The following is a 24,387-nucleotide window of genomic DNA, read 5'->3' as shown; positions in this document are numbered from 1 at the left end:
GAGCGCTCATAAGAACTGGCCCAGTTGGAACAGTTCTCCCAGCTCTTCGCGTGGCCAAAAGTCCCAGTGTCCCAGCAGAGAGCCTGCTGTCTGACAAGAGACACAGGCCTTGTGGCCAAGGGCCAACTGTACACATGGCGTGGGGAGCACAGAACGAGATGCTGCCCTACTGCCCTTCCCCACCTTCATTGCAGTCCCATCCCCAAAGGGACATACCTCCCAGTGACCACAAGAGCTAGGGGTGGGGTTGGGACACCGCTCAGCTGCTCTGGCCTTCAGGGCAGCTCTAGCCAATTAAGGACCACCCCATGGCCAGAAGAAAGACAGACCAGCCATTTCCTTTTGGACATTTTGCTTTATGCTTTCAGACAATCAAGGCTCACCCCTATAGCCATGGCCCAGCTGCCACATGGGAGGTACACAAAGGGTGGTGGCCACCCAAAAGTGGCCTCAGCATAGGCTCCCCCTGCCCTCTGCCCCCTCAGTACGGCTGTGTTCACAGGATACTTGCACCCATACACGGGACAGAGGAAGGACTCGGGGAGGCCTCAGTGAGGCTCACCTGCCTCCAGTGTGCACAAAGCTTTGCTTCGAGGTGGTGCATCTGACTGTTTTAAGGGCAAACAGTTATAGTCAAATGGTTATTCACAACTACAGACGGGGCAGGACAGAAGCAAGTGTGTAATTATAGCAACTCGATTTGCGGACTCTTTTACAAAGGTCGGCACAGGCGCCAACCTCAGTCACGGTGGGTGGCAGGGCATAGAGAATACTGTCTCCTGTAAAACCACCACCCACAGGGGAGGTGTCAAGCACTGTGCCATGAGCACACGGTGCCCTGAACAGATGCCAGGGGCGGGGAGCCAACGGCTCACAACCAACTTGGACTGCTGGGACTCAGTGGGAACAAATCTACCCCACACCTGTCCATAGGGGCCACCTAGTCACCTGGCTGCACCAGACGGCTGCTCTCAAAACCCAGTGCCGTCCCAACATGCTCGCACCAGCTCTGGACAGGAGCACCAGCATGTGAACACACTGCACTGAGGGTCCTCGTTTCCTCTCAAATCCACGAGCTAAAATGCATTAACTGTTCACATCTGCTACGTGATTCCAAATCTATCTTCTACTCTCACTGTAAAAGTTTCTTTCCAAACGCTAAAATATCATAAAAGCTTTAAAAATTGATGGGTGGACAGACTTGACTGTGCAAAAATTTAGTAAAAAATTGCCAGAGGCCAGCGAAGGTGAGGGGCCTCAGTGTCTAAGAAGGCATGTTTTGGGGGCATTAAGACTTACTCAGAAGAATGGACTGCACCCCCCAGCCCAGGCAGGGGCAGCAAGCTGGGCAGGGACAGGTGCCTTCATCCACGTCACGGGCAATGCATTTCAAGGCAAAGAATGATCACCTTGGTGGTTTGCCTACAGCCTCTGAAAAATAGTTCTGATACTAAGTTGTGTTTATTTTAAACCAAAGAGGTCTGAAATACTCCTTCCTAACTATAACTTTTTCGGAGAAAAAAGGAAAACCCAGGAGGCGGGGAAGGGGATGGGGTGCCAGCGTGCATCTTCTGGCCAGGTCCCTACGGTGCCCGTGGGAGCACCAGGCGCAGGGCTTTCTCATTTCATGTCATCCAACTATCATTTCTTGTCAGCGCCTGTTACATACTAAAATTCATGAAAACCTTCATAACACCAGTCTGCAGCATGTCCACACAAGCAGAGGTCCATGGCGACCTCCCACCTTTCTGTGTCCACCTGTGTGGCAGGCTGAGTCGATGCTTTAACATGGCCACCCAGACCTGTGGGTAGCCCCCAAGGAAGAGCTGCGTGGACCTGGCTGTCAGACACGCAGTGGCAGGGGACCGTGGACTGGAGACCCGGGGCTGCAGAGTGAGGGCAGGTCTCCCCCGCAGCAGAGCTGGCAGCCCCTGAGCCCGGACCACCAGCCATCACACGTCCACAGTGCATAGGGGCTCGCCGCCAGGCTGCGCAGATGCCACAATGGACATCTTGGGCTTCTTCCGCGTCTCCTCCTGGAAGAACAGCCAAGGTCAGGGATGTAGGCGACATGGGAACCTGCAGCCCAACCTCGGCGAAAGGCCGGTGGCGGGGCTGCAGAATGTGCGCGATCGCAAAGCACCACGTGCTGGCACTTCTGTGGGCATCAAGACGCATGCCCGGGAGTGGAGGGTCAAGGAGGTCACAGCCACCAGGGGTTTGAAGCTGCCCCGACAAGCCCTACAGGGACCCCACATCAGTGCACAGGAGGCCAGGGCCATCAGCTCTCCAGCACTGCCACAGCCTGAGAGCATGCGGACAGGCCTCACCCTCTCCTCCGCCAGCCTCCGCATCTCCTCCTGCAGTTTGCTCAGGATGTGCAGGTTGGGCTTGTTCTTCCGGGCAAACTGCTGCAGCTCGATCACACTCTTGTCCGACGTCTCCTGGGGAGCAGAGCCCGCTCGCAGGACCGTCTGGGGTCACCCCTCCCTTGACCCGCCTGGATGGCTGCCTGCCAGCTGTTCCCCACTTCTGCCACTGCCTCCTGCGCAGGGTGCTCCCCCGGCCCCCTTGGCCTCTGACATAGCCACTGAGCAGGCACTCGACATGCCCAGAGCCCTCAGGCAGGAGCAACCAGGACACAGCCTCAGCCGGGGAGACAGCACACTGCAGGACAGAACTTGCCCCGGCACTGCGGCCCCTGGGAGCCTGTGGGGCCCAGACGCTGAGCTCCCTGCAGGCCCGTCCAGGGTGAAGAAGCCATATCTGAAGATGCCTGCTGGCCGTGGGTGCCACACTCCCCTGCCTCTGGATGGACCCCTTGCCCGCCAGCTCCAGGGGGCTCCCACCACGGGCCCAAGCAGGCTTTCTCCCCTCACTCACAGCCCAGCACAATGCACAGAAGTAGAGCACAGACCCGAAGGCAGAGGCTCAGCAACACAGGGCCAAGCACCTCGGGGCCCAGTGTCCCCTCCCCTCACCCACCCTGTCAGGCCGAGAGCAAGGAGCTCTTCACTGACGGCCTGGGGGTCACCATCCACAGTCCCCACCCTCCACACCCACCACTCACAGGGGTGCTGGTGACCCAGACCGTTTCTGTAAACATCAGGGAAAAAGTCAACATAAACCTCGCTTCCCTGTACTTCTCTCCACCCCAAACACAAAAACCTAAGGGTATTGGCTAAAATCTTGAGATCTTGGCCCAAAGAGCAGAAACAAAACAGATGACACACATGGGCCGTTGAAAGTTGGTGGCCAGGGAGAGCTGTCTGTGTGTGGTCTGCTCGCTCTCCCTCTAGCCCTGGCCCACACCCCATCCCCTCCCCATGCAGCCAGAGCCCAACTCTGCCCCCGGCCCCCTGTGCCAGAAGGGGACCCCATTACCTGTTTGACCATCTTGCTGCTTTCACGGCCATACATGCGCAGCAAGGACCCCCAGTTCTTGACGTGTGGGTGCAGCAGCTGAAGGATCTTCTGAGAAGCTAACTGTTTCCCAACTCGCTTATTCTTGCCTGAGAGGAAATGTAGAGAGAGGGAGTCACAGATACCAGCCATCCACAAGGCCACCTCGTCCAGACAGGGGTGCTCCCGACGGGAGGGGGCAGAAGGCGCAGCCGCTGCACTGGGCACAGCACCTCAGCCCGGCCCATCCTGCAGAACAGCCCATCAGAAGCTCGGGGAGGCCAGGACACACCCAAGGCCATAGCTTATGAGGCCTCCCGGCCCCCAGCCCACATCTGCTGACACAGAGGACGCACCTGCAGGGCAGACACAGGGGTGGGGGAGCATCCAGAGGGCATCCTGTGCTGGGGACGTTTCTAGATGGAGAGAAGGTGGGGCCAGGGTGCAGAACAGGCCTGGAGAGCAGCAAGGGCCTCTGGCTCAGATGGGGGATCTATCCTATGCCCTGCCCACCTGCTCAGGGCTGGCCTCAGCAAGGAATGGTGTCTGCAGGGCACAGGGCACACCCAGGGCCTGCTTGGTCATGACCTTCTCACTTACCCAGTGCTGGTCTGTGTTTACAGTTTACACAAAGTTTCTTTGCAAGTAAGGTTATAACCAAACACCAGATTAGGTGAAGAGCACAGTTGGTGCCCAGCAACAGCAGAGGGCCCTGCGGGGGGCTCTGCTGCTGTCTTAGGAGGCTCCTGCTCCCTTTACAGGGACCGAGGGCTGGACAGGGGCAGTGGTGGCAGCCGCTGGGGAGCAACACAGCCCAGCCAAAATGACCAGCCCGGGGACTGGACACCCACAGCTGCACTCAGGTCAGCTGTGACTCAGATGTGGACATGGGATGCTGTGGGCACAACCGTGGGCAGTCAGCATACAACTGAGGCTCGGCTGATGCCAGGGCAGTGGTCCTCGGGATCACTGAAAGCCTGTGTGTGGGTGTATTGGGGGAGGGGTGTGTGTCTTACACCAGCCGCGCACTGTGTGCTTGCCACACGCCATGACATATTCACTCTTCTGGTTTTTACCAGGAACCACTTCAAACTTGATGGAGGTGTCCCCCATCCCATGGTTTCTGTAGGAGAAAACAGACAGTAGGTGACATCAACTGACGGGGAGGAAATGGCTGCTTCCAGAAAGCCCTCCAAGGGCCCATCAAGACAGAACCAACCCTTCTCCCCAAACCGCTGCTCCAAGGAGGGACTCTCCCACCACACGCCATCCAGCCCCTTGGGTGGAAGGGTGCTGGGCACCCAAGAGAGGCCCCCATGCCCGATGGCCAGGGAAGCGCCCCCCCCACTTACCTTTTAAGGCACTCATGGAGGATCTGGTAGGGAGATAGTAGTCCAGCCTTGCTGGTCAGCTCGTAGACTCGCGAGTCCTCGATACTGATGTGGTTAAAATACTACAAAATGAAGCAGCCGGTCATAGTGCTGGCCACTCCCGTGGCCCCGTGAAGCGGCTTCCATGCTGCCGCCTCCCCTGGGGCCTCCTGCCCCCACCACTACCTCTTGGAGACATTGCATCCCACATCCCACACCTCCCCACCCAGATGCCCGAGACACAAACGAGGAATGGCAAGGGCCGGGCTGCCTGCCGCTGGCCTGGGGAGCCCATCCTGAATCAGAGGCTGATCAGACGACCGGTCAGAAGTCTAAAGACACACAACCTTCGGAAAAAAGCTTGAAAACCATCATAAGTGAGGTTATAGAAGAGAGAAAGTGACCAGACACGGCAGAACAGAAACGTGACCAAGGTTCTTAAGAGGCGACGCCCAACTGGTTCAGGGAAGAAAAAGGAAGCTGGTGACAGGGGCATTGCCAGCCCAGAGGCCGCTCTGACCCCATGGCCCCCGGCTCCCACTCAGGAGTGTGGGCCCCCTCCCGGGTTGGCCATAACGGAGAACCACATGCTCCTTTGAAGCCTCTCAGAGAGGTCCCTTCCCAGACTGTCCAGCTTCTAGGGCCCCTAGGCTTGTAGCAGCATCAACCACAGCCCTGCCCTCTTCATATAAAAGCCTTGGAACCTGCTGCTCTGGCAGAGAGGGGGCTTCCTCCCCACCCAGCATCAGGAGGAGGCCCTGGTTCCAGCAAGCAGGAAATCATCCCCCTCTAAGCACAACCCCGCCCCCCCAGCACCTCAATGGGTCCGCCAGCCAGAGGCACCCCGAGCCCCTTAGTCAGGGTGTCTGCAGAGGCATCGCTGTGTGAGCCAGGCTGCTCAGACCCCTGGCCACGAGGGATGAACCCAACCCCCAGCACCACCCCTCCCCGGGCACTGGGGGAGGCAGAGGACAAGGCTGGAAGTCCAACCTCCGACTACATGATGGTTCCCCTGGCAACCACCCCCATCCTCGGGGCTTCCAAAATTCACCTCCTGAACATGAACTCAGGCGTAGTTGAAGGGGTTAGAATAGAACATTCCCTTCACTTTTATCAACTGGAACTATTTCAGGAACTGGAGACAAAAACCAAACGTTAATTTATTTACTACGTTAGAAGGTCCCACCAGGAACCAAGGACAAAGACCAAACGTGTATTTTATATCAATATCACAAACACATACACACCTAACAGCCCCAAAATACATGAAACAAAACCTGACAAGTGAAGGGAGCAATAAACAATTCAACAGTAACAGCTGGGGACTCAACACCAGTCCAGTCAGAAGACCCACCAAGAACGAGAACAGCAAACCCCACACCAGCTCAACCCACAGACGCCTGTTCACTCCACTCAGAAACACACAATGCACATCCTCTCAGGCGGTCACAACACAAGCCTCAATAAACTTAGAAGGACTGACTGAAATCACAAAAACTATGTTTTTGAACCACAGTGGAATTAAGTTAGAAATCAATAACCAAAGGAAATTTGGGAGATTCACAAATATATGAAAAGTAAATGCTCCTAAAATAACCGCTAGTTTAAAGAAAAAAGTTACAAGAGAAATCAGGAAAATACCTTGAGACAAATGACAAAAGAAACACAACATATATTAAAGCAAAATTATGGGATGCAAAATAGTACACAGAAGAAAATTTATAGCTGTAAACTCCGTATTTAAAAAGAAGACCCCAAATCAATACCTTAATCTTAAGACACTAGAAAAAGAAGAACAAACTAAACCCAAGGCTGGCAGAAAAAAAGAATAATAAAGGCAAGAGCAGAAATAAATAGAGAATAAAAAACCAATAGGAAAAAAAACAACAAAACCAGAAGCTGGATATTTGAAAAGACGAACAACATCGACAAACCTTTAGTCAGACCGACCAAGAGAAAGGAAAGACTCAAACTGCTAAAAATCAGGAATAAGGGACTTCCCTGGTGGCACAGTGGTTAAGAATCCACCTGCTAATGCAGGAGACACGGGTTCGAGCCCTGGTCCGGGGAGATCCCACATGCCGCGGAGCAACTAAGCCCATGTGCCACAATTACTGAGCCTGTGATCTAGAGCCCATGAGCCACAATTACTGAGCCCGCGTGCCACAACTACTGAAGCCCACTTGCCTAGAGCCCATGCTCTGCAACAAGAGAAGCCACCACAATGAGAAACTTGCGCACCCCAATGAAGAGCAGCCCCTGCTGGCTGCAACTAGAGAAAGCCTGCGTGCAGCAATGAAGACACAATGCAGCCAAAAATAAAAATAAATAAAATAAATTTATTTTAAAAAAGTTTAAACAAAAGGATCATAACGGAATACTATGAATGTGTATTTGCCAATAAATTAGATAACCTAGATCAAGTGGGAAAACTCCTAGAGAGACACAAAATCCCAAAAGTGGCTCAAGAAGGAGTAGAAAATCTGAAGATGTATAACAAGCAAAAAGATTGAATCAGTAAATAAATAACTTCAAAACCAAGCAAAGTCTAGGCTTGGACTGTTTCACTGGTGAATTCTACCAAGTGTTTAAAAAATTAATACCAGGACTTCCCAGGTGGTCCAGTGGTTAAGTATCTTTCTTCCAATGCAGGGGACGTGTGTTTGATCCCTGGTCAGGGAACTAAGATCCCACATGCCGCGGAGCAACTAAGACTGTGTGCTGAAACCTCAGAGCCTGCACACCACAACTAGAGAAGCCTGTGTGCTGCAACGAAGACCCAGTGCAGCCAATAAATAAATAAATAAATGAAGGAATAAATATTGTGCTTGCATGGTATATCTTTTTATTTTTGGCTGTGTTGGGTCTTCGTTGCTGCGTGCGGGCTTTCTCTAGTTGTGGCAAGCGGGGGCTACTCTTCATTGCAGTGTGCGGGCTTCTCATTGAGGTGGCTTCTCTTGTGGTGGAGCACGGGCTCTAGGCTCACAGGCTTCAGTAGTTGTGGCACACAGGCTCAGTAGTTGTGGCGCAGGGCTTAGTTGCTCCACAGTATGTGGGATCTTCCTGGACCAGGGCTCGAACCCATGTCCCCTGCATTGGCAGGCGGATTTTTAACCACTGTACCACCAAGGAAGCGTGTGGTTTATCTTTAAAAAAAAAAAATTAAGGGCTTCCCTGGTGGCGCAGTGGTTGGGAGTCCGCCTGCCGATGCAGGGGACACGGGTTCGTGCCCCGGTCCGGGAGGGTCCCGCATGCCGCGGGGCGGCTGGGCCCATGAGCCGTGGCCGCTGGGCCTGTGCGTCTGGAGCTTGTGCTCCGCAATGGGAGAGGCCACAACAGTGAGAGGCCCGCGTACCGTAAAGAAAAAAAAAAATTAATACAAATCCTTTGCAAATCCTTTGCAATGAAAGAGGAAGCAACACTTTCCAACTTATTCTATGAGGCAAGTATTACCCTGATACCAACACCAAAGACATCACGAGAAAAGAAAATACAGAACAGTACCCCTTATAAGTACAGCTGCAAAAATCTTTAACAAATACCAGTGAGCCAAACCTATCAACTCATAAAAATGATTATACACCACGACTGAGTGGGATTTATCCCAGGAATGCAAGGTGTGTTTACCATTCAAAAGTCAATGAAACACCCCCCCACATCAGTAAAGTCAAAGACAAAAACCACGAGATCATCTCAACAGAAACAGAAAAAACAAAATCCAACACCCATTCTTAACAAAAACTGTCAACAAACCAGGAGTGGAAGAAATGTCCTCAATCTGATAATACTCACAGCTCACACAGCACGTGAAGTGGAAGAGGCCAGTCGCAAAGGAACATACATCGTATGATTCCACTGACAGAAGACGTCAGAATTGGCAAATCCAGGGACAGAAAGTAAATGAGTGGCTGCTGGGGGTTGAGGGGCTGGGAATGGGGAGAATGGAGGTGGCTGCTAATGGGGACAAAGTTTTTTTTTGGAGTGATGAAAGTATTCTGAATGTACAAAAATCCACTGTACTGTGTAGTTTAAAAGGGAAAAATTTATGGTGTTATAAAAAAGAATGCATTCTTCAGAGTGAGAAGCCCTTGCTACAAATAACCATAGGACCATATTTACCCAAAAAACTTTACAAATAGTTTTAAATGGTTCTTAACATAAAGAACAATCTAGGTTTTGCAGCCTCTGCCTCAAAGGCTCACTCCACTTTGGATCTGCTGTCAGCGGAGCATGGCTTCCTTCCGAAACATTTACCCGCAGCTTCTCACAACCCTCGGCAAGACACAAGGACAGAATTCTCTGACAAGAACATTTCCTCTGCTTGCAAAGACAAGCAGGTCTCCTCTTTGATGAAATACAAGAGACGGAGCACCTGGCACCTGAGCGATTAAACCCAAGCACAGTCTGACACCAGGGTGGGCTCACAACCCTCACCTCCAGCTCCTCGCTGTCTTTGGGCTTCTCCTCAGAGGTCTGTTTAACAAAGTCTGGGATGAGGATTTCCAGCGTGGCCCGGGCTGTGGAAAGAGGAACACTGAGGGTGAGGGTGGGGTCCCCACGGCCAAGGGAGCCTGGGCCCCGGGGACAGAGCCCCAAGGGCCTGCACGTGAGGCACAGGCAAAGGGTGTGGTGGGGAGCAGCAGCTGGGCCAAAAGGACACTCTGGGGAGGCGCCTGCAGGCCCGAGCGCAGGGGTGGCGAGAAGCCGAGTGCAGGCACCCCATGAACAGGGGTGCAAAACGAAGAGCACGTGGGGAGGAGCATGGGGTGGGGGTGGGAGGCGAGGCGCCAGCGCCATGACGATGGCCCCACCCACCATGGGACCCTCACAGGCTTCTGCTCCGAGACCCCAGGAACACCCCACTTGTGAAGCAGGAAGAGCCTTTGGAGAGAATCTCTCTAAAATTGACAGGAGACCTCCTGGGGATCGGGCAGAGCTTGTGAACACAGCACAGCTTCACACGGGGTCAGCCAGACAGTAAGGTGGGGTCCCATCACCCTCGGCATTCACCACCAGAAGAGAGCAAGGCCCAGGGGCACTCTGAGCCCCGGAGCACAGACACTCCACCAACCCGAGACTCGGTGAGACTGCGATAAACGCTCCGCACTCTGTAAGAGGCAGAGCTGCTCTGAAGACAACCCGGCGATGGGGGTGCCAGGGCCCGGGGTGCATCCATCACGTGCCTGCGATGTGGTCCACTCCCCAGAAGAGGCCAAATAACCCTGGTGCTGGGGCTAAGGGGCTTCTGGAAAAGCACGCCAACAACAAGGAGTGCCAGGAATATAGCCAGCAGCAGGACACGGGCAGGAGGAGCATCAGACTTCCACCAAAAACCACCAGCTTTCCCAAGGGCCTGCTTGGCTGTGTTCCAGGAGTGGCAGTCCCAAGTCTGGAGCTGGAAGGACTTGGAAAAATGGTCCTCATGGACATCAAAACCACCTGAGGAAGATGCCACCTGTTCTCCTTCTCAGCACACCCCTGCCTTGCTGGGTTTAAACAGACGGTGCCCTGGGCTCAGGCAGCACAGAGCAACCAGCATCTGTGAGCGCTGGGGACAGGGCGGGAGGCGCTGGCCCAGCCATCTGAATGGAAAAGGGCCTCTACTTTCATTTCTCACGTTTTACTTTTTCTGTTTGAATCTTTTCCAGTGAGTACATAATTTAAAAAGATCCAAGTAGATGATTACATAAATAAAACAGACTTGCCCCATCCACAGCCTTCCCTAGCCATTGGTGGGCCAACACGGGTCTCTGACACCAAGCAGGCACATTACCAGCTTTATTCTTCGCGAGTTTTTTGCTGCTTGCCGTTCCAGATCCATAGGTCACACCATCGATGGTCACCGAGGCACCAAAAGGCTCACTTGGGTTCTCTTAAAATTAAAATTACCATTTTAAAACACACTTGCCAAGACATTAAAAGCATACGTGCACACACACAATGTGCTCGCGCTGACAGACAAGACGAGGTGGAGGTAGGGCTGCTGCTGGAAGGCAGAGGCCTGCGGGGGGGTCCCTGAGGCACTGGGGTGGGGCTGAGGGACAGTCAGCAGGCAGAGAGCATGGCCAGGAAGTCGAGGGGGACAGGGACCAACGTCTGAGAAAGATGGACGGAGGAGTGCAAGGGGTGGCATGCAGACATTGTGAGCCAGAGAAGCAGGAAGACAATAGTGGACGCTGAGCTTCTGGTTTTCACTAAGGAGTGATGCGGGCGGCCAGAGAACAGCTTGTGGCCATTGCAGGGCTGCAGCCCCTCCACCCTCGGAGGCGCAGTGGGAAGGGGGTGCGGGGAGGTGACCATCTGATCCCCCTCGACCTCCCCTCTCGTTCCTACCCAGCAGAGGGGAATGACAGTCAGCTCCCACCTCCCCAGCAGTGACCCCAGTGACGTGCTTGATGCTTTAGGAGTGAGATGGGGAAGGTCACACTCACCACATTCAAAGAAGTTGTACACAGGGCGGACCTTGAGGACGCGCTGCATGTACTCGTGCAGGATGCAGACCTCCGACTTCCCATTGGGGTTGATGACAAACTCTGTGACAAGAGGGGCCGTCTCAGCAACAGCGGGGACTGCAGTGACCACACCCCAGCCCGCGGGGAGAGGACCTCTGCGCCGCAGGGCAGACACAGGCTGATGCAGCACCCTTGGAGCACACATCCCAGGAACATCAGACCTGTGAGTTCCGTTCACCTTTCTTCGTGGGCGCGTCCTGCACAGACAGAGTGATGAGCTTCTGATTGGCCGGCAGGATGGGCCTCTCTGACTCAGCCTGTTTTCGCTTCATTTCTCGGTTGAACTGCCGACGCTCAGCCCATGTCCTGAACTTCTTCACGGTAACTTGCTCGAAGTCAAAGCGCTTCTCCAGGTAGTTCCGAAACTCCTCGAGGTCTATACGGGATTCACCAGAGACCCAAGTCACGGGTGGAGGTCACGCCCTCCACCCGGTGAGCAGGACAGGTCCCAGCCACACGATACCCCCTTCCCCTTTCCTCTCCAAGGGCGAGGGAAGTAAAGAATCACGTCCCTTCATTCTGCCAGCTCAAATTACCCTGCCAGGTCCCCTAGGGACAAATTTCTGGCATGTCCTTTAGTTTATTTAGAACAAGAATAAGAATACAAAAATAAAAACACAAAAACGAATCTAAAAAAAAAAAGCCAACCGCAACCAGCCTTTGGGACCTTTCTCCCCACATGGAAACAGGTGCTGGACGGCCAGCAGCAGCCGAGGCACCACGTGCCCACCATGGCCGCCCCCACGCCCTGCAGCAAGTAGGCAGCTCAGGGCCATGGCACTTGTTCCACCTCTCCCCCAGGACCCCAGGGCTTCCCATCAGTCTTGCTGGCGCCCTGCCTGCACCCCTCCTCCCACCAGGCAGATGCCTGAGATTCCACGTGAGCTACAGAACAACGTGCTTGCACACTTAGTGACAAACCAAAACCACATAGTTCTTTACACATGAGTGCAGAGAAGCGAGTCTGGAAACAAGAGCCATGAGGTCAGAGGTGGGAGGCAGTTGTTTTCAGAAAAACAGGAGCACACTCAGGTGTGTCCTGCATGTGCGGAAGGACGGTGTGAAGAGGCAGACCGCCAAGTTAGAGTCTTACAGGGAGGGCTCCCTTCCAGCTGTGTCCCGAGAACAGCCCACCCGCTGACAGAGCTAGCCGGGACGGGGAGCCAGACACCACTGTCCCCCTCCTCAGCAGCAGCCCCAGCCCCTCACATGCAGGAGTTCCCAGACAGGCCGGGCAGTAGCAGAGTGAGAGACCCCGAAAACGCATGGGGGCTAAGACAGCCTGCCACCATGGAAGAGATGCAGGAGGGACAGGGAGGAACGCCCCACACCTGAGAGCAACTGAGGGTCTGAGAAGGGGGTGGCATCCACACCACGTGGTGGAGACGCCCACTCTGCGCACTGGTACACCAGGACTCCATGCGAGCATGTCCCATTTTCATGAAAAGCAAGACTTGAGGAAAGATCGCGAACATGACCAGAGAAAAAGGCCATCTGCAGGGCAGCACCAGTGTGCGGGTCGGGAGCAAGAGGTCAGCAGGCAGAATCTCCTAAGCTCAGGGAGACGGCCTCTCCAGCCATGCGGGAGTGGACAAGCAAGCACAGACAGGTCCCTTCCTCCTCAGGGACCAAGTTCACTCTGGAAACTTACCAACTGATTCATCTTTGCACACTTCCACCTTGGCCTTCACTTGCCCCAGGGCCCCGGGGGCGGCCTCAGCCGCCAGTGGATCCTTCTCATCTGGGGGCCCCAAGTCAGCCCCCAAGGAGTCGGGCTCTTCCAGGGGGAGCTCCAGCTCTGCAGATCGGCTCAGGGGCTTGGCGGGAGACACCTCCCCACAGGGGGCGAGCTCGCTGTTCTGCTCCCTTTCCTCATTGTCTTTCATTTTCTTGTAATGCAGACAGGGGATGCTACTCAGAGGAGGGTCATGTTTCTGTGGACAGTGAAATTGCAACACAGATTACAAGGATGGCCCCAAACATCTGAACGTCCGGTGCCTTTCACCTGCCTGTCTGGCTGCAATGCAACGTGGGCAGACATGCATGCTCCTCCTGCAACTTACGAGACTAAATTTATGACTGATGTGTCCCCTACCCGTATGCTTCCCGTTCCCAAGAAGTATGGCCTGGACCAGGTGACCACCCGAGACTCTCGGTGCAGGTACACGGGGACTCCGGAGTTATGGAACGTCATGATCCACCCGTCCGGCAGTGGTTCCGTAGGTGGACGGCCACGACCTGCACAGAAGACAAGAACACCCTGCAATCACTTAAAGACACTTGTAACTGAGTAAGAACTGTCAGGACGTTTCCAAAGTTACAACCCGTGTCAGAAACAACAGCAAGGTGGACCCAACGTTACAGAGAACCTCTAAAACGTAGGAGGGGGGAACACTCCGCTCTCCACTAGAGAAAGTCCCACCCAGCCCCACCTGCAAAACTCTGCTCTCCCTCTGCTGCTGTGCCTGTCCCTCTGGGTGTGACCCACAGGCTCCAAGTCCCTCCGTGCAGCAGGAAGCTGTCCACCCTGCTCACTGCTAGACTCCCCAGCCTAGAACGGCACAGGCAGGCCTCGGAGCCTAGAGCAGGGTTCTGCAAGACACAGGGCCTCGCCACAGCTCTGCCTCCACGGCTGGCAAGCACCGTGGACACTGACTCCCCGCCCGCCTCCCACAGGTGTGGCCAGAGGCACCGCAGGGCCTGGGTAGGCTTCGCTAGTAACTGCACATCTGTGGATCACTGCTCCCTGTGACCAGGTGACAAGCCTGTGCTGTTCGAGCTGCTACTGACAGCCCTGGCTGCTGAAAAAAGCACATGGCAAAGACTTAAGTAAAACTTACTTTTCTTACAGGTATTGGGAACAAGTTAAAAATTCACAAATGGAAGTGAAAAACCAAGTGAAATCTAAAAAGACACATACGAGATGAAAACAGCACCAGCTATTCTCACAGAAAAGAGAATGACACCCTTGTGCCAGGTCTGACACCCACACGTGGCCAACACCAGCAGACACCTGTGTCAGGACGGCCCTGGGAGGGAATGTGAGGTTGGACACGCACAGACCCCGTCAGGCACCCCCATGCCCACCGCGGGCTGGGCTGGGAGCTGTCTGCAACCAGCTATGGGCTAAGTAAGGAGAAGGAGGCACTCACACAGCTCAAGCTGAGCACATCATGGGACAAGGCATGTCTGCGATAGTGAGCTGTCACAGAGTTGGCCCAGCTGCCCGGAGAGCTCGCGTGCATCTCATAGTCTGTTACTGTTCCTGTTGCGGCCCACTTGGCAGACGCGCGGCCCAGCACTGCCAACATGTCCGCTCCGCAGCCAGGAGACTGTACGTCGGCCACCCTCGGTTTCCTCCCATCACGCTGGCCACCTGCGCTGGTGCTCAGCAGAAGATGTAACCTGTGTGCCTGAGTCCTGTGTCCCTCCAGCCCCTTTCCACCACCCACCTAACACCTCCACCTAGACACTGAGAGGTGCCTCCAGGCCAAGACAGAAACAGACACGGAGACCCCTCAGACCTCTCCGCATCAGCAGGGGGGCTGCACGGGCCAGCTCTGGGCACCCCCTGACCGCTCCCCACCGCGTCTCCGACCCCTCCACCTCTACTCAAAGTGCAGGAGTCACACGTGCACCGCGAGCCGTGCTTTCAGACCAGACTGTGGAACGAGTCCTGCTTGCTTCCAGTGGCTCCCCCGACACTTGGCACAGAATCTAGAACCCGGACTGCAACCATCACCAGCCACCATGCCGAGCAACCGCCTCTGGGCCCAGCATCCATAACCCTGGATGCCCCCTCCCCAGGGATCTGCCCAACCCCCTCAGAAGGCCTCTCCCCACCATGCCGCACAAGCCCAGCTGCTCTGGTTTCCACAGCACCTGCACCACCTGCAGCTGGGCCATCATGCATCTGGGTGTGTCCTCACATCTTGTCTGTTTCCTATCACCAGACAGGGCCCTCCTGGCCTCAGACACACACCTGCTGCCTGACACCGAGGGCTCTCATGCCCATACATGCAAAGTCCCGTGAACACTCGCTACTTCCTGGCCCGACTTACTTTTGAGCACTGTTTTAATCTTGGTCATCATTGGCTGCACACTTGTCTCTCCGTCTGATGGGTGGTCGCTGTCTCCTCCATATTTCTCCTCCATCCGCCTCTTTTTGGGAGCACAGAGGCCCTCTTCCAGCAGAGCATCAACATCGTTGTCAAAATCATCCTGCAAAATATGCTGTTCAGACACCACAGCCCCCCGGTGCCCTCCAGGCAAGTGTCACAGTGTCACTGACAACGACACAGAAAGGAGGCGCTCTCGGGGGCCTAGGTGTGCCTCTATGTTGCGTGATCATCTGAAAAACAAATGGAATGAAACCGCCAGCTGAAGCACACGCTCAGGCAGGTGTGCGTGCCACCAGGGAGCGTGGCCAGCAGCTCCTTCCAACTCAGTTGGGACAAGGGTACGAGGCAGACCTGTCAGCCAAACTTTTCATTAGCAAAGTTTGAAAACCTGGACTCCTGATGGCTTTCTCTTTTCACATTTACGTTTCCACCTCCTGTGGGTGTTCTTTCCTCTGCAACATCAGCTTTACAGAGATGCTGCGATTCCCAAACACCTCTCTTTGGGTTTTGCTAAGAGTGCTCCAAAGGAGGGGACACCGACATACCTCGTAGGAGAACTTCAAGGCCTCTTCGTCCACTCTGTCTCTCTGCACGATCGCTTTAGCCGTGAGCCCGCCTGCTCCTTCTTCATCTAGCTCCAAATTGTCAGTAAAATCTTCTAACTCATCCAGCACTGCGTACTCCACTCTCTTTTCCTGATCCAGCTCATTCTCCTCATCCTTCTTATCCGCACTCTCACCCCCTACGCCTACCCCGTTACCAACACTCCCGCCAAAGGGACAAGCATGCACGTCTCCACTGACAGGGCTAAGGGCCAGACCGCACTCTGCCCGCGCGTCGCGCTCCGCTCCCGTGTACAGCACCTTCCTGTCCTTACTCCTGCAGCTCTCGGTAAAGCTCACGCTAATCTTTACATCCTTAAGCAACTTAAGGTCAGGGGAGAACTTCCGGACCGCAGGTGCGTGCCGGGCGGTGCGCGGGCTGTGGCCACTACAGTTCGGGTCTACGAGGAGGCGGGCCTTAGAGAAGGATCCTTTGGAGAGAAGAGAAGCTCCGTAGAAGTTGAGCGGGTCCTCAGCAGGGGGTTCGGCCTGTCCATCACCACCAGAGCCAACGTCCATTACCTCTGCATCACTGGACGTTTGCAGGGGAGGTGGTGGAGACTGTCCACGGGGCAGCGCTCGGAGGGGGCAAGCTTGGTTCTCCATCACCGCTCCTCCTGCGGGCTCACGCGGGAGAGGAGAGGGGCTCTCACATGTCTCCATAGTAAAAGTGGTTAAGACTATTTTAAAAGACCAGAGTTTTAAAAAACCTTACATAAATCTATACAGCTAACATGCACAAGTCCGTCGAGACCCGGGTGCCGTCCTGCCCGCGCTGCACACGCTGGCGGCTTAGTCAAGCTGGCCACATTGCTCTTTTCATTAATGTAGACAGCTTTTAGAACCACTGCCTCAATTATTGGAAATCACAATGCACTCAGCTTAAATGACTGACGACTAAGCGAGTCTGTCCTCAAGCCGGAGGGGCACCCGTCTTCCTCCACCTGCAAAGAGACGTAAAGGCGTTGTCACAACGCAACAGAGCCCTCCGCGTCCTGGTACCAAGAGCCCAGTGCTATTGACAGAGCAGTGAAAATTTAAAAAGAATGCTGCCCAAAAAGAGAACCTTCTATGCTTCAAAACAATCGAACTTTACTTTTTTCTTCAGAACCTAAATTGTACCTTAAGTCCCAAATTAAATACTTTATTAATTGTCCACTGTAATTCCAACTTGAGAAACACAAAAACCATATTATGTTTAGGCTCAAAAAGGATTAAAAAAAAAAATCTTCCACTAAACTTCACCGCAGCACCCCCTAACTCAGTTTTTACAAGGCAAGCCAGCATGCAATGCAAGGCTGCCCTTTCCAGAACACACAGAAGGTGTGCGGCTTCCCTCCAGCACCAGAGCGACATGGATCCACTCACCTGCGAGGGCCGGGTCAGTCAGAGGGCAAGCGGGAGACCCTCGGCTCAACTCTGCGGCACTAGGGCCAGGGGTTCTGTCACCCGGGACCCTGGGGCACGTGGATGGGGACAGTGATGCAGCGGGCTGGGGGAGCCAGAGGTGGCGTGGTTCTGTTCCCGGGAGAGGTAGGGGTGGTGACCGCAGGGAAGGGAGCCCAGCCAGAGTGGGTCGGGGGAGCCGCAGGAGACAGCTGGAGCCAAGGCACGGGGAGTCCTGGGAGCCGCCCGGAGCCTGGCTCCATCCTGGGGGGCAACAAGAAGCCACCGGGAGTGAAGGGACCCTCAGGCCACAATTCAGTCCCTACTTGAGAAGGAAGGCCAACAGCTGCGCCAGGCATGGTGCCCGTGCCCTCGAGAACAGCAGAGACACAGAGTTGACCGCACTGCTGAGTGGGCAGAGGTGGAGAGCTGGGACAAGGGGGCCCTGACGACCAACGAGGCCTCTCCCCGGAGGGACAGTCAAGCAGTGCCTGCAGAGGAGGGCGCCCCGAGCCTCTGGGCAGACCTGGCCAACGGGGCTGAGGCCGCCAGGACACATCAGCCAGGCGGTCACCCAAACCGCAGGAGAGGCCGCCCAGAGAGGGAATGCAGACCGAGAAGAGGGCTGAGGACGCAACTCTGGAGAAGCACAACGGAAGGGAAGACACAAGGCTGAGAAGGCAGGGCAGGGGGCCATCCAAACACAGGGGCCTGCAGGAGGGAGGGCACCCACCAGAGCAGAAGCACGTGCAGAAACGCACGCATGTGCTCACATGTACACCCCCACACCGTGCAGACACACGCACAAACATGCCATATGCACGCGGATGCAGACACATGTGCGTGCCCATGCCCACTCGGGGCAGCTTGCTGGTTGCAGACAGAACAGTAAACAGCAGACACCACATGTTTAAGAAGTTTACAGTGAAGGGACAGAGCGTGGTGGTTGAACTTTGAAGGGGACATAACATAAAAACCAGAGACTTGTTTAGATTTGATTAATTCATCCAACAACTACCCAAAGACTACCTACTCTGATGGGGGCACTACCATGAACTACAGGGCAACAACCACTGACTGTCAATCTATTTCCTAGATTCTAAGATGTCTTCACATTTCTGATTTCAGTGGGAATTTAACATAATACCTCCCACACAGGTATGTCTGTCAAAGGTGCTAAGGACCAAGGAAACATAGCACACAAATGATGACAGACTCAGAACCGCAGTGATCGCTGAGGAGGCTGTAGCCAGACACACACGAGGAACACTGAATGGAGTAGGGCCAGTCTCCTGGCACCAAGAAAGATCGTTTCAGAGAAGGACAGAAGGTCAGCATACCCAGTGCTACAGAACACAGATGTGACCAGGACCAAACCCCTTGGCACCAGGCAGGTCTGCAGAGACCCTAGCAAGAGCCAACTCGTGATTCTGGGGCTAAAAAGGCTAACATGAAGAGATGTGAGGAGACGGGGGGCACTGAAGACACACTCGGCAGAGGACGGGGACACCTGCTACCACGTTCAAAGGCTAAGAGCAGCATAAAGCCAGGATGAGAATGATAAAAACTGAAGAATGGAAGAGCTGCACAGAGTGGAGTCTCCAAGAAGCCATGGAAAGTGTGGTCCTTGGAGCTCAGGGAAGCTGCCCAGCCCCAGGGGCAGCAGCTCATGCTGAGGGCTCCACAGCAGGCCATCCTAAGCAAGCTCCTTACCATCCCTGTTGCCTGTCGGTACCTATCAATACCTTCCAGGTGGCACACACATACCATTTTAGATGCTGAGGGCATGAGACAGACAAAACCCCTGGCCACAGAGCTCACGTTTTAGCAGAGAGACTGACAAGTAACAACTAAGAAAAACTGAGAACCGTTCAAGAAAAAACAAAGCAAGGAGTTGGGGAAGGGGAGGCAGCTTCAAAACGGGTGGGCAGCAAAGGCCTCACAGCCAACGTCCACCTGAAGGTAGAGGAGTGGGCCGGGTGGGTAGCTGGGGTGGGAGGAGGGGACATTTCAGGCAACAGCGAGAAGAGCAAAGGCCTCCGGGTAGGAGCGTGGGGTGGCAGGTGACAGCAGTATGCCCAGTGGGGAGAGAGGAGGCCAGATCAATGAGGGCGAGGGAAAGCAGGACTCTGGCTCTTATCTTGAGAGATGGGCCACTGGACAGGAGGGTTCAAGCGGTGAGGTCACATGATCCAAGGTCAGCAGTGGCAACCAACCCTCAGGCAAGCCCTGTTCTAAGCACTTTAGGTACTGTCACTCACCAGCTCTCACACAGCACTGTGAGAAAAAGTTAAGGATAGAGAAATGAAGCAACTTGCTCGAGGTCACACAGCTAGAAAGTGGTGGAGCTGCTTTACCACCCAGGTAAGCTGGCTCCAGTCTGTACTGCCTCGGGATTACAGTCTTGCAGTTTAAAAGAAACACTGTAGGTCCAGAAAAACCCCAGGTGGGTGGACAGTAGGAGGAGCAAGGGTGAGAGCAAAGAAAAGAATAAAGAGGCTCACCGGGAGCTTGGACCAGCATGTCACGCTGGAGGTGGTGAGAAACTGTCCTGAGGGTTGCATGGAGGCCTAGGAGTGACTCCATACTCAAGGACAGAGATGTCACATGCAGAGGTGGTGAAGGCAGCATGGGGAGTGTTTGGGGTGAGTGAAGATCACAGTTTAGGTTTACACATGGCTACTTGGCATCAAAGTAACACGGGGGGATGTGGAAGAGGCAGCCACAGGCATAAGGCTGCAGCTCAGAAGGGAGGCGAGGGCTGGAGATGGAGATGCAGATGTCAAGGAGAGACGGCATTAAAGCCAGGAGACTGGACGAGATCACCAAGGAGTAGAGGGCAGCTCCAACCTGAAGCCGAGACTGGGCAAACCAGTCAGACTCACTTTCGTACCCCCAAGGTCACGGTTAGATTATAAAACCCCTGGGAAGTGCCCTGCACAGTGGCTGGCCACAAAAGGCTCAAAGGGTGGCTCTCCTGCCATCGGCCTCACTACTGCTTCAGCTGACTGCACACACGGATGCAAACCTTGCTTGCCAAGTGGACCATAAGCCAGCAGCAGACTTGCAGCAGGCTCCCCTGGATCCCGACACAGGGTAAAACCGAGACGCTTGGACAGTGCCCTTCACTGGAGTCCGCTTGCTGGGCTGGCATGGAGGTGCCGTCTGTGATGGTCCAGCGCTGTGGCTGCTGCCTTTCGCTCAAGCCTCTCGGCGCTGCAGCCTCCCGCCCAACCCAGCAGCAGTATGACCTCATCCCGTCCTTTTGTCATCCTCCATCGGCCTCACATCCCGCACTTACAGGCGGCACTGCCGACTGGCCATTCACTCCCTCTGGTGGGTGACCGCCTGTAGCAGGGTTTGGCCCACTCTACCGCCGCCAGGAAACAGGATCCCCGCCTAGCGGTTGGCCTGGCACAGTCCCCAGCCCCAGAATGGACTGTCGTGCACCGGGTAACAAGGTACATGCAAGCATGCAAACGACAAATCAAGTTCCTACCCTGAGCAACCCAAGTCCATCGGACGACACCTGACAGGTACCTCTGTCAACAGGTTGCCACCTTCCACTTATTTCTATCATGGTCATTGTTACGACAAAACCACATCCTGATCACCTACGTGACACTCAGTCCGTGAGCATTTGGTGAAGACGGGCGACTTCTCAGATTTCCCAAACTGTGTTACACCCGGCAGGGTCCTGGGCGAGCACCGCCCCTGTTGGTACCTTTCCCGCCTGAAAGCCATCTACGGCTTCGGGCACGCGGGACGAGGGGCCTCCTCACACCCCGGTGTCTGCCCGGGCGGAAAGCGACCGGCGCGGCGCCCCCCGGCCCGGGGCCCGCCACCGCCCCCGGCCCAGCCCAGACCCCGGCCCCCGCGGGCCCCCCGCCCGCGCTCCGAGGCCCGTGGCCATGATGCTTCACAAAGGCCGGGACTCGAGAGACCAGGCCCGCCCGCGCCCCCCCGCCCGCTCGACCCCGGCCCGCGGCCTCGGCCCGGGAGGGAGGGAGGGGAAGGGCGCGCCTCACGCAGGCCGCAGCGCCGCCCGCCCGCCCGCCCGCTCGGCCGCGGGGCGCCCCTCGCGCCCCGCACCTACCTCCGGCGCCCGCGGCCGGCGCGAGCTGCCCGCAGCCCAACTGCAGCGGAGATCCCTACTGCCCGGCCGCCGCCGCCGCCGCCCTCCAGAAGGGCCGCGCGGGCGCTCTCCAGTCGGCGGGACCCGCCTGCCGCGCGGGGCGAGCGGAGGGCGGACCTTGGCGCGCGCGGCCAATCCTGCGCGCGGCCGCCCCGCATTGGGGGAACCGCAGAGCGGGCTGCAGAGGCAGCCAATCGGCGGCGCGCGGCGCTCCCGGCCACGGCGCGCGGCCCAATGGCGCGGCCACGTGGGCGGGACCAGGCGCTGAGGCCGCGGCCGCGCTAACGGTCGCCGCCGGGGCGGGGCTCGCGGCGCGGAGGACGGCGGCCGCGAGGGGCGCCGGGAACGGGGAGCGCGGGTGACGCCGGGAACGGGGAAGCGCGGAGGACGCCGGGAACCGGGGGTAGAGGGTGCCTCTCCTGTGTGCACGGTGAGGACGAGACCGTACACAGAGAGACATCACCCGTTTTCCATTTAAAAGCATTAAACGTAACCACTAGGGGAAAAAAGACAAGTGTGCGCAAGTGTCTGGCACTTTTCCATTTGCTGATCCTGCGCGAGGAACCTTGACAAAGGTGCTGAGCCGTGGAGCAGGGACCGCTCTTGCTGAGGCGGGAATTCCCAGGAACGCCGGGAACACGCTCTCCCGTCTGCAGCCGGCACGGTGGCTGCTGCAGACAAAAGCCAGGGGTGCTAGACAGAGGGCAAAGAATGAGAAACAGACGGGGGTTGTCAGTTTGGCAGAGTTGCAGAGTTCCCACCCGCCCCAGACTCTCACTAACGGCAAAGTGAATACAGTGATTTTTCAAGAAATAATCTGGGAGACCCCTTCACCAGGTGACCTAAGGTGCACACGACCAACATCAGAGGATGCACTTGAAAGTCGTGTGTTGCTTTGTGTGTTAATGATGCCTCGATTAAAAATGAAAAAAGCACCAGTAAAGGGACGTATGGACGGCTTCCTGAGAGGGACATATATCCACATTAAAGCCCCAAAGGCAAAACCTGAATGTAATCGTGAAGAAAGATCCAGCAAACCCATAGGAGGGCCCTTCTACCCAAAAAACGGGCCAGTGCTTTTCAGAAAGTGTCAGGATTGTTCAACTCAAAGACAGACTGAGGAGCTGTCTTGGACTGAAGGAGAGACAACTAAGTGGGATGAGGGGTCTGAACTCAGACAAGGGTTATTAGCAGGACAGTTGGTAAAATTCAGAAAAGGTCAATGCTAATTTCATGGTTGTAATACAGTTTACTGTGGTTAGGTAAAGTTACAGTCGGGAGGAATTGTGCAAAGGATATTGGATTCTTCTATTTTTTTCAAGTTTGTGGCAAGTTGAAATCATTTCCTACAAAAAAGTGGGGCAGGGGTGCTGCAGGTGACTAAGCTGGAGGCCTACCCAGGCCCTTCCCTCCCTGCCTGCCCCTCTGCTTGTCAGGCTGCGCCAGGGGACAGCACCAGGAACCCCAGTGGACACCGAGCCCTGTAAGGGTCTGGCTCCTGGACTCAGCCAGCTGCTGACTTTGTCCAGTGCAGTCAGAGCCCATGGGAACCCTCAGCACACCACCCTCCAACTAGCCACCTCGCCACGCTTTGTTGCTTGGTGAGGTGGGGACCCTGCCTACCCCAGTCAGACCTGAAACAGCCCTGCACACTACAGCCAACTTCCACTCGGCCTGGCACCAACTGGGTGATGGACAAGGACCTTACCACGGGACCTCCCCACCATCCCCACCTGGCTCCAGCCTTGGAGTCACAAAGATCAACACCTGGAAGTTGGAACTCCAGCCCAAGCTGGGGGAGGAAACCTTTCCCTCTGGAGAGCGTGGATGATGCCATCTGCTGGCAGATGAGACCAAAAGATGGGATGATGGGGGGATGGGGGGGCGGTCTCTGTGGGCAGAAGGCCAGGAGCCCAGGCCCGCATGGGATTAGACCCAAGGTCTCCTGTGTCCCTAGGCTGGCCATGTGTGCTCGTAGACATGCCTCTGCCTCGCTCAGCTCCACGCCTCCAGCCTCTGTGCCTGCACACCTCCGCTTGGCTATCCTGGAGCCAGAGAACAGAAGCAGCTCATCTGGGAAGGGGCAGAGTCTCTGCCCAGGAGAAGAGACCCATGTTGGGGACTCAGGGATCAGATGCATCTGGTGACAAGTACAGAGGCCTTTCTGGGCATGTCAAAAGCAATTCTAGGAGACAGCTTCCCAGGGTCCCAAACCCACCTACAGCACCGACCTCACTTCCAGACACTGGCCTGAGCCAATGGGGCCTGGGAAGGGCCAGCACTGTCATCCTCAGCTCTAACATCTACCTGGCCTGGGCATCAGGATACAGGGGTAGACAAGAGAGGAAAGGTCCCGACTTCCTGGAGCTCTTGTTCCGACAGGAAGACACAGAAGAAACAGTCAATCAAAATGCACAGCACATCAGACAGCGCTTTCTGTTACAGAGCAATGCAGAGCAGGGACCAAGGGAGGGAAGACTGCCTTAGACAGGTCGACTGCCCGGGACTTCAGCAAAGACCTGCGGGACACGAGGGGGAGTGCGGTTTGGGTGTCTGGGGAAGGAGCCCTTCAGGCAGAGGGGACAGCGAGAGCAAAGGCCCTGGAGCAGGAGCAGTGGCAAGAGCCAGGGCAAGTGAGGCGAAGGCAGGGGTGCCAGGCAGCAGGGTGAGCCGGGTGTGGCAGGACCCTGAGGACCACCTCGCCCTCATCCTCTTCCCTCCTGGCCTCGTGGCTCTGCCTCCCCACCCACCTGGGGACTGAGGGGCTGTTACTGTGTCTCCCCAAGCCTCAGTTTCCTTGTGTGTAAAGCAAGGTCACAATTTTTTAATCTTGCTTGGGCTGCCATAACAAAGTACGAC

The 24,387-nt window shown here is 55.7% G+C and overlaps 1 protein-coding gene across 1 annotated transcript; it reads right to left on the bottom strand.

Annotated features, from left to right (window-relative positions):
* Positions 1-344: 344 nt before the first annotated feature.
* DGCR8 (DGCR8 microprocessor complex subunit) lies at positions 345-21,610 on the bottom strand. The gene is made up of 14 exons (XM_082668044.1): positions 21,490-21,610; positions 15,951-16,951; positions 15,346-15,505; positions 13,380-13,522; positions 12,936-13,218; positions 11,463-11,660; positions 11,204-11,305; positions 10,546-10,644; positions 9,207-9,289; positions 4,755-4,855; positions 4,419-4,525; positions 3,385-3,512; positions 2,331-2,444; positions 345-2,036 (listed from the first exon to the last, which is right to left on the bottom strand). The coding sequence occupies exons 2-14, from the start codon at positions 16,668-16,670 to the stop codon at positions 1,953-1,955; spliced, it is 2,322 nt and encodes a 773-aa protein (XP_082524170.1). The 5' UTR covers positions 16,671-16,951; positions 21,490-21,610; the 3' UTR covers positions 345-1,952.
* Between the last annotated feature and the right edge of the window lie 2,777 nt (positions 21,611-24,387).

This window comes from Grampus griseus, assembly GCF_964374135.1.
Source record: "Grampus griseus genome assembly, chromosome: 12".
NCBI lineage: Eukaryota > Metazoa > Chordata > Mammalia > Artiodactyla > Delphinidae > Grampus > Grampus griseus.
This window is presented reverse-complemented; position numbering and strand designations above follow the sequence as displayed.